Consider the following 16,713-nt stretch of genomic DNA (forward strand, 5'->3'; position numbering starts at 1 on the left):
TGAGAGCGAGGATTTGCAGCTGACGAGTTTTTAGTTGGTGTTTCCCAGGCCATAAGAAAATAGTTCTGTATCTACTGAAATATTATCTGGTAAATTTTGCCGAGATCTCAGTAACCTTCGCATTCACCTGCCGAAAGTTGGTACCCATAGGTTCAGCACAAGTGATCTTCTTTCTCTGGATTCAGCACAAGTGATCTTTCTCTGGATTCACGCACATAGTACATGAGATTACGTAGTCGACGCGCCTGTCTAAGCTCTACTGGCTGCTGCACTATAGGATTAATTTATACGATCGATGTTGTGTTTGAAAAGCGTGGATTTCATTTCACGGGGGAAAAAACCAGCATGACTCTCGAGAGCCGGAGATGAGAGATCATGTGGCACTATGGAGGGGATCCGGTTGCCTACTGGCGGCCTGACGATGCCGCCTGGCGCCTGAACTGATCTGACCGGCGAATTAGTCAGCAGCGTCGCCTTCCACAAGGGAAGAAGGCCTCTTTGGTTATGACCTCAACCTCGGCACGGCGTCTCCACCTGAGCGAGTCTTGTTCTTCAATACCGCCGGTATGTTCGACAGTGTATACCGCCGGTTTGGGTTTAGTAGCTTGCCTCAGTGCCTTTAGGACAGCCGCCTACTACTAAAAGACCCTCAAAACCGTTAAAAATAAAACTTAAGGAAATTTGAATTGACGACGTCCCTAACTTTTGAGCACTGGTTACGGCTATATATAAGGCGCCTAGTATATACATTTGTCACAGCGGAAGGCACTCGAGAGTTGGAGCAAATACATGAAGGGAAAAAAGCTAATTGCGAATCTGCACTTCAAGTGCATCATAATCAATCACCACCACTGCGCACATGACCAAGAGCTTATAAGCTTGCAGACTCCCCCGGTGAGGATGTACCTTCTAGCTCAACTAGATCAACATTGCCAAAGTACTTCATGTAAAGCGACCGTGATATATTTAGAGCGTCTCCTGTAGCTGTGGTTGCAAACACTTTCCTATCGCTCTGCCAGTTGTTGGTGAGGCTGATCCATTCTCGCCTCCATTCCTCAAGCGCAAAAGGCTCATTCTTCTTCATACTCTGTAACAGGTGCTTAAAGTAGATGGCTGCTCTTGGTCCGTAGTAGTCTCGCAGCAGGCCGCACCAGTACTTATTTGCTGGAACAAATTTGTTAGAAAGAAATCCACGAAAGCAATGTTAAAGCAGTACATGGCTAAGTGGCATGTGGCTCACCGTAGTCGCGCAACAAACTTGCTTTTGTTTCGGTATTGTCAAACCACATTGTAATTTGCGTTCTAGCATTCCATTCATACTGCAACAATTTCAATGTAGTTGTGTGTCAGGAATCTGAGGAATAACACGTGAGCTTTAGAATACTGTTAGGAGTACATGCTATCTGAGCTAGCATAACATGCACCACAAGATCACTATTTGAACGCAGCACATGTATGCTATGTTAAATTGTCTTACAGTACACATATCAATCTAAGATCAAGAAGGTAGGTAACAATGGAAGCATCCCTACCTTCATTAACAAAAAACTATAGGAATAGTGATTTAACATAAAAAATATATGATGCAATATCATTAAGTGTTAATTAAAGAATGACAAAAGAAAAATAATTTACCTGTATCTCTTGTTTTTGGTCTCGTGCAAGGCCCTTCGCATTTTCCAACCAAGGCCCAAGCAGAAATCCCTCATGAGAGGCAAGTAGTGTATCAAGGTCATTCACAAGGCCGAGGAAATGCTGGCACAGGGTGATCATTTGATTCGTGCTGTTTGATTTGTAGCTCTTGATGATCTTTATAAAGACATCGTTGGCATATTTAGCCAGAACTTGACGAGTTAAATCCACAAGATCATATCTGTTAATGTGATTACAAAGGAGCAATAATTACAGTAAGAATAGGGTAAGTGCCAATTCTATAAGCAACATAAAAAAAATGTACACACAGTCCGTTAAAGACCAGCACTTTTCTAAGCTTGCAAATAGTGTTTTCTGAGCATAGTAAATACTGATTGAAAAAAATTAAGCACATAGCTAGTAGCAACACTCAAAGATGAACTGAATGATTATTTTGCAGTATGGACCAAGCAATTAGAGTGCCTGTGTTCTCACCTGAAGGTGTTGCTGTCAGACACTTCATCTCCGTATTGAAGAAAAAGCTCAAGGGCATGTACAACGACACTGGTATTGTACCACATATGAGGATGTTCATATGCATCATTGGAGGTGCCCTTCTCGTAATTCTTCGGTGATCTTGTAGAATACAGTTTTCCATAACTCATGTATAACCCTTGTGTCTGAATAACAAAAGGTTCAACATCTGGGAAGGCCACTATCACGTCCCGATTTTTGTCCTGTTACCAGAAGAGTAACAGATAAGAATGCGATCAAAGCATCAAAAAAGTATAGGAGTAAATTTACGATTACTTCGGTTATGGTCTGTGCTTAGACCCTAGAGTCAGTTCAGCGTTGCAGTTGCTTGCAGTGGCTGTGCATACGGAAAGGAGCAGCATGCACATAGTATACTTGTGTTACAATGAGTTTGTTAGCTTGTTAGCATAATCTGTTGGCCTTATCTCATAGTTGTTAGTTTATTAGGCAAGATGACATGCAATGGTTAGTGTGTGCCTATTAATGGGCGACACTGTAATCAGCAAGCAAGAAAAAAAAGAACAAGCATAAGAGCTGTATGTCACAGAACAATTTTATCTAGCAAACATCTTTATCATATGGATTAAGGAGCAACTAAAATAAATACAAAACTCCAAATTGTTAGTAGCATAGCATATCAGACATCTAAGAGCTAAGAGCTTGTGTAATGTTGGATGAACACTGGACACACACACACAATGCCTGAGCATGGCATTTAACTTACATTTTTACCATCTGTGCAGTTATATAGAGTTTGGTATAAGATCCACCAAGCATCTTGCAGTCCCTTCACTGGTTTTCCATATCTTCTTGTTGGATATGTCTCAACCCAAACCTGGAAATAATACAAAACCGATCAAGCCAAAAAAAATTGGTTGCATTCAATAGCTAGTTCAACGGGATACTTTCATATAAACATAAAGAAGAACTGCACATTAAGTATAAAAAGAAAAGAAAGAATGCTTCTATGGCACATAAAGTTCTTCTAGAAAATATTCTTTTATTTTACCTGAAGATCAACTTGTTCATGATGGAAGGCCATTTCTGACATTAGGTCATAAACAATTGGATTTTGCTCAATACCCTCCATAGACATACCAACTCCAACCTTCAAAATTATTGTGTTAACGAGTAAAACGTCACATTCCATATTTCTATAAGCAAGCTCAGCAGCAGAAACAACTGATTAAGTTAATATCGTATACCATTGTAGAGTTATCACTTAGTCGAGCATCAATAGGCCCAGAAGCCAAAGCATCCAAAACACCATACATTTCAAAATCTGCAGCGAAATTGTGGAGCATGCACCTGAAAAAGAATCATACAAGTTTCATTATAAAGGAAAATATAAGGACAGTAATAGATGGTGTTTACAAGAAAAAGAAGAGAACTTTCCAGATGTAGGGGACACCATAGAACTGATCAGAATTTATCCATACTGGTTTAACTTCAGCATAAAGATCAAGAACAATCATTCTGCCAACTGGAACAGAATGCAGTAATGCCTAACAACAGCAGATTTTGAGATTAATCAGATAAGGAAAAATCCTTGTTATGTAGAAGCTGCATGCTCAGAATAGAAAGAAAAAACGACGACTTATAGATGTATCTAGCCACTTTAAGTTCACAAGGCTTATTCACGTTTAGCAGAAATATTGCAGAAACTGAGTGTACAAGGAATAGTTAACTTTTTAGAAATACTGCAGGCATGGACTTCTTGATTAGTATCAAGGCAGCAATCACAGGTAACACCCAGTGCAAATTGTCCCTCCTTGGTGTTTGAAACAACTCATAATATGTTATTGGAATACAAAAGGGCATTGACCAAATGAATGTGATCACCTCACATCATTGCAATATTAATTGCAGTCATCCAACATACTGACTTTCGGAGGCAACTGCTAGCAACACAATTTTGCGATGTAATATTTTTTAATTAAAAAATCCAGGTCCAAAGAATTTCAAATCCCATTACTAAAATGTTTTTGAAGAAATGAGAAACTAATATATGCAAAGCTAATAAATTACAGCATTCATATCTTATCAAATTATATAATATAAACTTTCACCTTCATTTGCGGGGGTTCCCAGAAAGGATCATAGGTAAACAACCAACCCTGCGGAGTAAAACATGTTAGAGATCCTTGCATATCCATCTATGGTGTGACGATGCAGCAAGAAAAATTTCACAACTAGAGAGGAGAATAATGCATCAAAAAGTAGTTCCAGAAGTAAAGACTTAAAGAGCGTCATCCAAGACATCCATAGTCCATATCATATCCATAATAACTACTTTTACAGAAAAACCCATTGCAGGTAATAAATTAGCGAACTACCAAAACACAGAGAACTTACTTGCATCAACCAAACAGCATCATCGTCACCGCTTTGCATACCCCTGAATGTTGCAGCACCCAACGAAGAGATATAGTTTGGATCACTTAGTGGAGGAGTGTTCTCATCAAAAGTATCACTAGACAGGTTGGAAATATAAATAAATGAGAAAAGGTCCATCAATCAGGAACTTCCAGTGAGGTGGATGATGAAAAACCATACCAGTTGTATATATGACTTGTCCTATCATATTCTGTGTGAAAGAACAAGAAAAATCAACATGTATCAAGGTTTGCATTTTTTCCTGATTAAAAAGTCTAAACAAATTACTCTTTACAAAAGAGAATAGTAAGATAAATTTTAACCATCGATCTTGTTGGAGGGGAAAAATTCGGATGTTGATTAATATTGCAAAATAAATCATGTTTCTTTTTCATCTTTCCGAGGTGTGCTGGCCCATTTCAACTTTCAAAAGAGTTCAAAATCAAGATAATGTTCTGGGAGCAGCAGCTGAGTTCAACTGAAGAAAGACAAAATACAAAACGAAGTATTAATCCACAATCTTTTTTCTACATCCCCTCCAATTAGTACATCTGACCTGCTTGGTTTGTTTTGTTCTCATTGCTTTCTAATTCATGATTTTAACTACTCTATCTTCACAAAATAACAAGTTCACCAAAGATGTGGTCAGGAAGCACAAAAGAACCTAAAGATCCGGTATTGCAAAAGTGGCATGTGCTAGTACTATAAGAAAATAGCCAAATATCATCGCAAAGAAGCATGATTTGGATATTACTATCGCGTAGTATGTCACTCATGACCAAACAAAGAGCTATACCATATGAAAACATATAGTTGTTCTCTAGCAAGGGACATCTGGGGCAAACCTTTTATTATACTTCTATTTTGGACATGACATATAAAATAATTCGTAGAGGGGCTAACTAATAGAACAGTTTATTTCATGAACAATGGTTGAATACCAAGTAAAAGGACTGAGATTTTCCGCTTCATTCACATGATAACTGTAAACATAGTGTTCTTCAACAACTTAATACAACTGGAAAAGAATTTTGGAAACTTAGATAGTTGGAATTTATCTATTTTCCAGTCAACAGATTTAGTTATAGAGAAAACACAGGATTCCAGGTCTGAAATTAAAATATCTTGCATTATGGTTGACAAAAGATTGACCAAAACAACAAATCCTACCTCTGATTTGTTCTTCTATAAATAACTTTCCAATTTCAATAAATAAAGGATCAGATGCATCAAGAAGATATGTGCAGCACCACCTTGGATTGCTGTCAACTGTAAACCTTAATATAACAGAAGAGAGACAAATGAGCACATATGGTTTAGTGATGAAAAAGAGATGTCAGCAAGATATGCAGAGCATTGGGTTGCTTCACTTTAATTCAGAAGCAGTGTTATTGTATGGCAGTCGTAAGTCAAGATAATTCATATGATGAAACACTTAAGGCGAAACAAGACTGAAAATACAAATGGGTATAAGATCGTTTTGAATCTGGTGTGCCAATTGTGGATGGCATCAGAAGGCACAAGTATGTAGAGTGATTGTTCCATTTAGATCAACTGTAGCAGCTAAAACTGCTAAGATGTGTACTGCAAGCGCAAATTGCAATAAAACTGCAACCATGATTCCAGATAGATCAATGAAAGACAACAACAGTGGAGACACAAAACTGAAAGGAATTCAGTAGTGAGACACAAACCAGGAGCTGCAACCATGGTTCCATATTCTATATTTTAAGTATTCCATCACGGAAAAATTATACAGTAGTAACTGGTTAGTATATATCAAGGTTTTTTTGACAAGATATGAAATCGTCCTTACCAGTTTCCAAGGTGAGTGACTTTAGCTGAAGGAAATTTGGCCTTTAATGCAGCTGGGATGTTGCCAGAAAAGGCTGGAAGAACTGCAACAAAGGCAGAAGTAAAGTGATGCTGAAATTAAACTGAAAAAAAACTCAGACCGAGTAATTTAACATATCAAACATTTAGAGTGGGCATACTAGGCAGAATAGGAGTTCAGAAAGAAACACACAAAGTGCAAGCCAATAATAAAGATATATTGTATAAAATGACATACTATTGAGTTTTCTATATAATATTAAAACAATCCTCATGTAACTGCACAAAACCCAGAAATGCTAGAATGTACAATGTTACCTGGGAACATGCCAAAAGCATACATCCTAGAAAGGATTTTCTTCTGAAGAGCTAGTTGATCATCAAGCCAGGTCTGAGGAAGAGGCCCACCCCATCTGGCAAATAATTGGAAATAAAAGAGTTCAGAAAATAAGTAATACACAGGATATTTCAAAAATAGAGTTCAGAAAAAAAAATCTGCATCCAAGACAACTAAATAACAGTGGTGACTATCTGACTATCTATTCCTAAAAGTACTAAAGATGACACCAAAGTCTTGTTGGCAGCCAAGGCAGTGAGTTATGCTCAGACATAAATATCAGGACTTAGGACTCATAAAAGGGGGACCAATTCCCAAAACAAGATTTTAAGCTTTCACATCTCTATTTTAACGTCATTCCAGAGATGTGAGCATCCCTAGTTGCAGCTATATATTCTATAACAAAGTAATTCCAAGCACAACCAAAAATTTCAATTACTGTCTTGTGCTGTGGTGTTAAAGAATTAATGAAAATAATTTTAAAAAATACATTATGTCACAATATTATTTTAAAAGGATATCAGATCAAACTAGAATAATATAAAATCAAAAGTTTAGATGTGAGGGGGCAACAACAAGTCAGAGGTGTAACTTGTTAGCAGCTCAATTCTAACTCTCATTGAGCTGAGAGGATGACAATAAACTTGGGGCAATTTTCTGGTTTTCTCATATTCACAAACTCAAAACCATGCCATCCCAAGGGGGGGCTGGGGATACATTTATACAAGGGGCTGCAGGGCAGCCAAGCTAGATGCTAACTGCTAGTCCTAACTGCTGTCCTAGATGCCAACTGAAAGGTAGTCAAGATGCTGTCCTTGCTGTCCTCTAGGGGCAGCAAAGCACAACGTGCTGCAGCAAGAGCATCTCCTCTTGTGCAGCCCCACAAAGACCAAGTACACAGGCTTATCCATCATTCTCCCCCTAAGTCTTGTGCGTCGTCTTGTGGGAAGATTGAACCATCCCGGTCCTGGAGCAGAGCTCAAGGAACTTGATCCTCCCAAGGGGCTTGGTGAGCAGGTCCGCAAGCTGGCCCTTGGTGTTGATGTAGCTCGCCTTGATGCTCCCGTCCTCTAAGAAGCCTCGGATGAAGTGATACCTCACCCGGATGTGCTTGCTCCGTTCATGAAAAACGGGGTTCTTTGCCAGGGCCAGAGCGGACTTGCTGTCCACTCTGAGCTCCACCGCTTCAGTGTCTCTGCCGAGGAGATCACCAAGCAGTCGAGCGAGCCAGAGCGCCTGAGTCGAAGCGGTGGAGGCCGCTATGTACTCAGCCTCGCAGCTAGACAGAGCCACCACCTGCTGCTTGACCGACTGCCAGCTAACGAGGCACTCGCCGAGGAAGAAGAGGATCCCGCTTGTGCTCTTGCTGGTGTCGATATCGCCGGCGTGGTCGCTGTCGCTGTACCCGATGAAGTGTGCCGCCCCAGGGCACCTCGAGTAGTGGAGACCGTGGTCGAGAGTCCCCGCAACGTAGCGGATGATCCTCTTCACGACCTGCTGGTGCTCCGTCGTCGGTCGCTGCATGAACCGACTGACGTAGCCGACGGAGAACGCCAAGTCCGGCCGTGTGTGGGCGAGGTAGCGGAGGCTCCCCACAAGGCGCCGGTACTGAGTAGCGTCCACCTCCTCCGCCATGCTGTCATGGCTCAGCTTCAGCCTCTCCTCCATCGGAGTGAGAGCTGGGTTGCAATCGGTGAGCCCAGCTAGCTCAACGACGCGCTTGGCGTAGGCAGTCTGTCAAAGCGTGATCCCGGAGTCGTCCTGGTGCACCTCGATCCCCAGGTAGAAAGAGAGAGGCCCCAGGTCGCTCATCTGGAAGGTGGCCTTCATCTCTTCCTTGAACGCCGCCACCTCCGCATCCTTGGTGCCGGTGATCACCAAGTAGTCGACGTAGACACCCACCAGCAGGGCATTTGCTCCATTGCCCCGCCGGTAGATGGCCGCCTCGTGCGGGCTTTGCTCGAAGCCCATCCCCTTGAGCGTGGAATCCAACTTGGCATTCCACGCCCGTGCTGCCTGCCGCAAGCCATAGAGGGCCTTACGCAGGCGTAGCACCTTGCCCTTCTTGTCGGGGATCGCGAATCCCGACGGCTGGTGCACGTAGACCTCCAACTTCAAGTCGCCGTTGAGAAACGCCGACTTGACGTCCATGTGATGGACGCGCCAGCCCTCCTGAGCAGCCAGCGCAAGGAGGAGTCACACGGACTCCATCCGTGCCACAGGAGCGAAGGCATCATCGAAGTCGACTCCCTCCTGTTGCACGAAACCTCGTGCCACCAGGCGAGCCTTGTGCTTGACGACGGTGCCGGTTCTTCTCAACCGCGTCCATCTCCGACTGCATCGCGGCACGCCATGCCACGTGTCCCTCGGCCTCTGCGAAAGACCGAGGCTCGCCGTCGTCGCACGCGAGGTGCAACTGCGTCTCCAGGTCGTGAGGCAACAGTCCCGGCACCGGCTGATCGCCGAGAAGGTCCTCCATCGTACGGTACCGCAACGGCTCGCCGTCGTGATACGCGTCGACGCGCTCCTCGTCATGAGAGAGCGGAGTAGCGAACTCCACCGGGCTGTGCTCAGCACGAGCAGGTGTCGGAGTAGACGTGCCCGGAGGAGTGGTTGTCGGTACTGGAGTGCGTGGCGTCGCCGGCTGTGGTGGTGCAGGCGAGGAACTCGTCGCAGCCGGAGTCGCGGCTGGAGAGCGTGGTGCTGCCGGTGTAGCGGGCGCCGGAGTCGGTGGAGGCTCGAGGACCGGGGTAGGCACGCTCGGCGAAGAAGAGCTGCCTACTCCCCCAGCTCCCTCGAAGTGGACGTACTCGACGGTGAAGTCGTCGTACGTCGGAGCCGAGCCGTCGTCCACCGTCTTGTCCCACGCCCATCCTCGCCCTTCGTCGAACACAACGTCGCGCGCCGTGCGCACACGCTGTGTCCCCGAGTCGAGAATACGGTAGGCCTTCGAGCCCTCCCATAGTCACAAAGTTCCTGGGTCGACCGGGTCGAGGAACGGGGTCGAGGGTCGAGGGTCGTCATTTTATAAAATTATGGTTCGAATGGGGTATACATCTATGGAACGATAAATTATTATGTGGGACGCGACCTTGATTCATCGGGGTCGATATCTTCGGGTCGATAAAGACAAAAACTATATATGTGCTACTAATGAAGAAACTAATCTGCACAAGCATATAAGAAACATATAAAAGAGTACATTTAGACCATGCTACACGCACTCAGCTCATTGTCTAACAAAAACCACACCAATCCACTGTCCTTAACCTCCTTATCTCAATTAAATCTGCTAGCAATGGGGCTGCGACCCCTTTCAAACCGGGACACGATCCAACCTTGAATGGGACACTGACCCTCTTCGACCCCGACCCTCGAATCGGAACGACGTTCCCGGGTCGAGGGACGAGGCATCGACCCCGAATCCTGTGACTATGAGCCCTCCGCATAGCCGATGAACACTCCCGGAGTGCTCCTGTCGTCGAGCTTGCCGATGAACACTCCCGGAGTGCTCCTGTCATCGAGCTTGCCGATGTGGCCAAGCTCCTTGGCGAACGCGAGGCAGCCGAAGACCCGCATGTGGGAGACCGCCGGCTTGCGCCCATGCCAAGCCTCATACGGCGTCATGCCGTCGAGTGCCTTGGTGGGCGAGCGGTTGAGGATGTGGACGGCCGTCACCACCGCCTCTCCCAGAAGACAGCCGGCATCCCCCTCTGCTTGAGGAGGGCCAGAGCCATCCCCACAACCGTCTGGTTGCGCCGCTCGACAACGCCGTTCTGCTGCGGGCTGTACGGCGCGGAGTAGTGGCGATGGATGCCCTCATCCACGCAGTACGCCGCGAACTCGGCCGCCGTGAACTCGCCGCCGTTGTCGGTGCGCAGCACGCGCAACTTGCGGCCGCTCTCCGCCTCCGCAGCAGCCTGAGCACGCCTGATGGCGTCCGCAGCCTCTCCCTTGCTGTCGAGGATCATCACCCACATGTAGCGGGAGAGATCGTCGACGAGCAGCAGGAAGTAGCGCCGTCCTCCTGGTGTGGCCGGTGTCACCGGGCCACACAAGTCCCCGTGCACGAGCTCGAGCCACTCCCTGGCTCGGAAGCTCGCCTGCTGGGGGAAGGGGTGCCGCCTCTGCTTCGTCAGCACGCAGACATCGCAGAGCTGCTCCACGTGGTCGAGGCACGAAAGGCCTCGCACCATCTCCTTGGCGCCGAGCCGCTTCAGGGCCTCAAAGTGGAGGTGCCCGAAGCGCTCGTGCCACTGTCATGCCTCGTCGTCCCTGCGAGCTGCAAGACAAAGAGGCTGGACCACCCCGACGTGGAGGATGTAGAGGCGGTTCTTCCCTCGAACCACCATAGCGAGAAGCTGGCGACGGTGGTCCCAGATGCGGAGGACCCCGCTGTTGATCACCATGCGTGAGCCGCTCTCATCGAGCTGCTCAAGGCTGATGATGGAGTTCCGCAGCGCCGGGATGTAGTAGACTTCGGTGAGCATCCGGTGCTCTCCGGACTTGGCGGTGAAGATCACAGAGCCCACGCCCTTGATCTCCACGGCGGAGGAGTCCCCGAACCTGACGGAGCCACCTACGTCGACGTCCAGGTCGGAGAAGAACTCCCGCCGCCCGGTCATGTGGTGCATGGCGCCGGAGACGAGGTACCAGCCGTCGACCCTGTCGTCGTCGGAGCCGTTGCCGAGGACTCGGGCGCGCGGCTCGTCGAGGTGGAGTAGAGCGGTGGCAGGCGGTGCCGCCGGATGCGGCTCCATGTCCCCGTGGAGTAGGAACAGAGCCGGCTCGTCATCCGGCTGGGCCTCCGCGACGTGGGCTTGGCCCCCACGCCTCCGTTGCGGGCAGTCCCTGGCCCAGTGGCCGGGCCTGCCACAGTTGTGGCAGGCGTCGTCTCGTGCCGTCTTGGGCCTATCGGCGGCGCCGCCCTGAGCATCTCCGCGGGCGCCACCCTCGGCGCGCCCTCGTGCCCCGGCTTGGGCACCTCCGCGCCCCTTTTGCAGCTTGCCGCGCTTGCGGCCACCAGTCGAGGAAGAGGGCTCCCCCCCTCTTCCTGTCACCGCGCCGGGCCTCCCACTGCTCCTGAGTGAGGTGGAGCTTCCCACCGGTGGAGATGACTCCCGAGGGAGGCTGTGGCTCATCGCTGTCGGCGACCTTGAGGCGACCTATCGCCTCCTCGATCGTCATGGTGGAGAGATCCAGCAGAGACTCGATCGAGCGAGCGGTCTGCCTGTACCGCTCGGGGACGCAGCGGAAGAGCTTCTCGATAGCTCTCTCCTCGTCGTAGGTGTCGTCGCCGAACTGCACCATCTTCTGCAGCAGAGTGTTGAGACGGAGAGCGAAGTCATCAACATCCTCACCTGGCTTGAAGGCCAGGTTCTCCCACTCCTTGCGAAGTGCCTGCAGAGTGGTCTTGCGGGCGCGGTCGCTGCCGATACGTGCCGCAGCAATGGAGTCCCAGGCCTCCTTGGCAGTTCGCTTCTTGGAAAGCATGAACTGCATCTCGGGCGGGGCTGCTGCGATGAGAGCATCCAGCGCCCGTCGATTCTCATCGTAGTCGACGTCGCCGTACCGGACTGCCTCCCACATATGCCGCACCTGGAGCTTCACCTCCATGACCACGGCCCACTCGACGTAGTTGGACTTGGTGAGGGTGGGGGCGCCGCCGCGCTCGCCCCAGCCAGGAGCGCCGCCACCTCCCTGCGCGCCGCCTCCAGGGGCACGGCCGCCTCCAGGCACGCCGCCGCCACCCTGCGCGCCGCCGTCCGTTCCGCCGCCGGGCGCGCCGCCCTCCGGGCCGCCGCCGCCAGGGTGGGCTGCTGCCCACCTCGCAGTCCGCTCCCGCGCCCTCTCCCTCTCCAGCTCCTCAAGGTCCCCGTCGACGGTGGTGTCGCCGGAGATGGAGCCGCTGAGGCTGCCGCGCAAGGTCTCAACCTCAACCTCTGTCGCACGCGCTGCATCTTCCGCCTCCTCTGCTTCCACCTCCGCCCTGGCCGCTGCCAGCTCCGCTGCAGCCAGCCTGGCCGCCCTCGCCGCTGCTGCAGCGGCTTGAGCCGTCGCTCGCCTGCGCTCCTCTGCCGCGGCGAGCTCGGCGTCTCGCTGGCGCTGTGCGCTCGAGGCGACCAAGCGCTGAGACGATGCGTCGGACATGGCGCGCCTCCAAGGGGCTGCTGCGTGGAGAGGGGGAAGGGAATGGGGAAGGAGAGGCAGCCGGAGCTGCTGCTGCTGTTGCAGCGGCTGGAGCAGCTGCTGCTGGTGGTGGTGGTGGTTGGGCTGCTACAAGCGCTTGGGAAGGGGAGGAGCAAGAGATATCCAACCTACAGGAAAGTACGGCTCTGATACCAGTTGTTAGCAGCTCAATTCTAACTCTCATTGAGCTGAGAGGATGACAATGAACTTGGGGCAATTTTCTGGTTTTCTCATATTCACAAACTCAAAGCCATGCCATCCCAAGGGGGGGCTGGGGATGCATTTATACAAGGGGCTGCAGGGCAGCCAAGCTAGATGCTAACTGCTAGTCCTAACTGCTGTCCTAGATGCCAACTAAAAGGTAGTCAAGATGCTGTCCTTGCTGTCCTCTAGGGGCAGCAAAGCACAACGTGCTGCAGCAAGAGCATCTCCTCTTGTGCAGCCCCACAAAGACCAAGTACACATACTTATCCATCATAACTTACCCATGCATATTCGCCATTCGAGACCATGCAAGAAAAGCTGGCCCACCAAAGAAACCATCCAAATCTGATTTGCTAATATTGTACCTCTTCAAGAAGTATAAGGGAATAACACAGAAGATATTAGGGCATTTTCAGGATAACAGGAAGAGTAAAGCAACAACCAGAGTCCATTTTTATGTTAGATAAAAGAGTGCAAACACTCTCATAACAAAAAGTGAGACAACCTACTATACGGTCTACAGGAAGGAAACCAATGAGGTTTTATCTTTTTTTTATATAAGGGATATAGACATCCCCCAACAAAAAGCAAATATCAAGAACTGCTCCTAAATCATTTTGTCAACACAATCACAACATTGCAGCATGTGTGGAAATGCAGTAATGTGCTGCTCTGCCTGCTTACAGTGGCGGAGCAACATGTTATGCCAGGTGGTCCCTGCATACCCTAATTAGCTCAGCCTATTAGTAAAAAAAAAAGCCTATTAGTAAAAAAAAATTCTGTTGGTAATTGGTTGCCGGCCGGCCGGTGCAGCAGGGAAGCGGCATACTCTAAGTTCAGTTCCTACCTCCGTTACTGCCTGCTTATCTATATCGCACCTAAGAATTTAGCCATTTACAGGTATGAACCAATCCATCTGCTTAATTCTCTACCTAAGCTCTAGTATGCTTTTGCGCATGATTTCAACGCCTTAAGGACTCACGAAAATACATAGTATTAAATTATACAGTTTAAAGAATGCTTAAAGAAAAAGAAAACATGTATATACCTGAAAAACCTTCTGCCATATAGACTCTTGCCCAGTGAAAGCAAGAGGCAAATTGATCCCTTGAAGAGCCATCCAGTCAATTTCCTGCTCCCAACGCTCCCAATTCCACCAAGCAAAAGAATCTAAAGGGAAAGAAAAATAGTTTTAATCAGAGAAATAGACAGGAAGTATGTTTTTACTTTACATGAAGGAAAATGATATCATCAGTATTAATAGCCGAAGGTTCACAAAGGCCCCCAAAATGGAACCACATGGTAGCAACAAGAAACCAAAACAAGGGGTAAGGTGATACAATCAGGAAACTAGTCATGACAACACAAGTCCATGGGGGCATCAACAGGAATAAATCAGAGCAACCTTTTGGGAGAAGGAAAGGTAACACTCGTCCTGACTGGGATATTCAGTTATTCACAAACAGAACCTGGAAATGTATGATCATAACAGAGGGAAAAGAAATACAATATAGTATGACAAGCAGAGCGCGGAGCATCCCATCAGTGTGGTAGGGTAGCTGGCAACACGTCATGTGTTTAAAAAAACTACTTCAATTACAATTCTTAGAAATTTCGAGTAATAAGTTATCAGCTTACAGCTGGATGTAACTGCATTCTGGTAGTAGCTCCAGTCAACGGGTCTTTGAATAAATACACCACCAGCAGGAACACGAGGTAATGACCCAGGACGTGGAATGGATGATAATTGTGCACCACCAGTTTTATACCAAGATATATGTGCTGCACAATAGTGTTTTAAGTACCAGTGAAAACCAGCAGAAATTTCCACCCCACTTGCTCCAAGTATCCTGACCACAACCAATGACAAATACGAATAAGTTGTTAAGCCCTGTCTGGTTTCACTATGTAAAAACTGAAACATGCACGCATGCATTGCTGAAACATAATTTATGAAACTAGAATGATGTTTCTGTGGCATACAGAAGTTTTCAGTCTCAGCTCAACTAATATAGCAGATGGCATTTTGCCCTGCACATTTGGAGCAGGCTTAATTGCTCAAGTATAAGCCAATTGCAAAAGCAAACAGGATTGACAGTGGCACATGATTCTAGCAGAATCTGCTGAGGCCCAAACTTCGTGTAGTTAACTGCTTTCTGGATAGGTTATAATAAACATAAATGAGAAGAGTTCTTATAAATAAACACAAGAGAATGTATAGACAGATGTACTGGTTCATTAAATCTAATGCCTTAATGGATGTCACACACTCAAGACTAAATGCAATCAACTCATCGTGAGCTAAAATAAGATGTGGTTATAAATTCACTGTTTGCATATGTGATATACATATTTAACAACAGCAATTCACCCAACACCAAATTTCTGAAAATAACAGCAAAGGGAAATAGAAACACTATAAGACATGCACATGATCCTCTAGCATCAAGAAACAGAAAATAATTTGTAAATGCCAAACAAGCTGAAGATATTATTTGCAGCAAATGTTAAAATAGAAAGGTTAAACATACAGTATTTCGGGAGTCCCTTCTCCATCAAACAACGGGTGGTTGATAATGATGAAGCATGCCTTCCCGCCACATTGTTCCTATCAATGCAGTGGAGTAGAACAGTAGATTATGAACCCTTGCCAATGAGTAAAAGGGGCGTCAGAACCCATTGTGAACTTCCTCAGGCGGAGTTATAAATCAATAGGATCATTACAAAAGGCAACTCGTTGTGTGTAGGGTTCAGTTTTGACAGCTAAAATGGTTTTTGATAATCTAAATTAACATAGTAGCCACATGTTTACACGATGACAAGTCCAAACAAACAACTCCCTACTTTGATCGACTGCTCTATGATGTCCCCGTTACGCGCTTCGTTGGCTTCTGATTCTAGCTGACAACTGACATTCTCACTGTACTTTCTCTCACGGCAACGCTACTTTACTTATGCAACACTTGCCAACAGCGAGCAGCGCCTAGAATCCTACGTCTCCCCTCCCCGAGCACGAGCAGCGAAGCGCGCGTACCTTGGAGATGACCCTGAACTCGAAGCTGGCGGAGTGTGAGAGGAGGAGCCGCTCGAGAAGCCCGCGCGCTGCGGCCTCCTGCTCGGCCGACGACGAGCCCTCCCGGCGATGGAGCTCGCGGACGCGGTCGAGGTGCGGGAACCGCCGATCGGAGCATCTCGCCTCCGGGACGGCGCAGGCGATCACGACGAACAGCAGGAGCGTGAGCGAGCGGGAAGCGGGGCTGGAGGAGGGCCGCATCGCGGCGGCAGCGGGGTGGGGAGTGGGAGGAGGAATGGGGATGAGGATTGGAGTGGTGAGTGGGACTCCGCCTCCGCGGACGGCATGACGACGGGTTTAAAACTAGTAAGCAGGAATATTGCGAAAAAATAAATCAACATCACGAAACAGTTTAATCTATGAAATGAACAAATGTTTTGGCATTGCGAACAAGTTAGTTACACACAGAAAAATGCATCTACATAGCAAAATAGAGAAATAAAAAGAAAAAATAGAAAAAATAAAAATAGAAGAAGAAAAAAAAGAAAAAGGTCGGTAGACACAGCATAGGCAGTCTAACACTAGTGACTTACGT

General features: G+C 47.5%; 1 protein-coding gene across 1 annotated transcript; it reads right to left on the minus strand.

The window, feature by feature from the left end:
- Window positions 1-658: 658 nt before the first annotated feature.
- LOC120642001 (alpha-N-acetylglucosaminidase-like) lies at window positions 659-16,535 on the minus strand. Its single transcript, XM_039918368.1, has 19 exons — window positions 16,140-16,535; window positions 15,637-15,713; window positions 14,744-14,955; window positions 14,154-14,275; window positions 13,387-13,472; window positions 6,694-6,788; window positions 6,359-6,440; window positions 5,713-5,819; window positions 4,723-4,753; window positions 4,522-4,639; window positions 4,236-4,283; window positions 3,562-3,671; window positions 3,372-3,474; window positions 3,176-3,274; window positions 2,891-3,001; window positions 2,128-2,369; window positions 1,636-1,873; window positions 1,241-1,319; window positions 659-1,164 (listed from the first exon to the last, which is right to left on the minus strand). Exons 1-19 carry the CDS (start codon window positions 16,377-16,379, stop codon window positions 872-874), a joined length of 2,493 nt encoding a protein of 830 aa, XP_039774302.1. The 5' UTR covers window positions 16,380-16,535; the 3' UTR covers window positions 659-871.
- Between the last annotated feature and the right edge of the window lie 178 nt (window positions 16,536-16,713).

Source organism: Panicum virgatum, chromosome 7K, assembly GCF_016808335.1.
Source record: "Panicum virgatum strain AP13 chromosome 7K, P.virgatum_v5, whole genome shotgun sequence".
NCBI lineage: Eukaryota > Viridiplantae > Streptophyta > Magnoliopsida > Poales > Poaceae > Panicum > Panicum virgatum.

Coding starts and splice junctions, on each gene's coding strand:
- LOC120642001 (XM_039918368.1), bottom strand. CDS start 16,379: ATGCGGCCCTCCTCCAGCCCCGCTTCCCGCTCGCTCACGCTCCTGCTG. Junction 15,714..16,139: donor AGTTCAGGGTCATCTCCAAG/GTACGCGCGCTT, acceptor CTGCATTGATAG/GAACAATGTGGCGGGAAGGC. Junction 4,640..4,722: donor ACAAGTCATATATACAACTG/GTATGGTTTTTC, acceptor CAACCTGTCTAG/TGATACTTTTGATGAGAACA.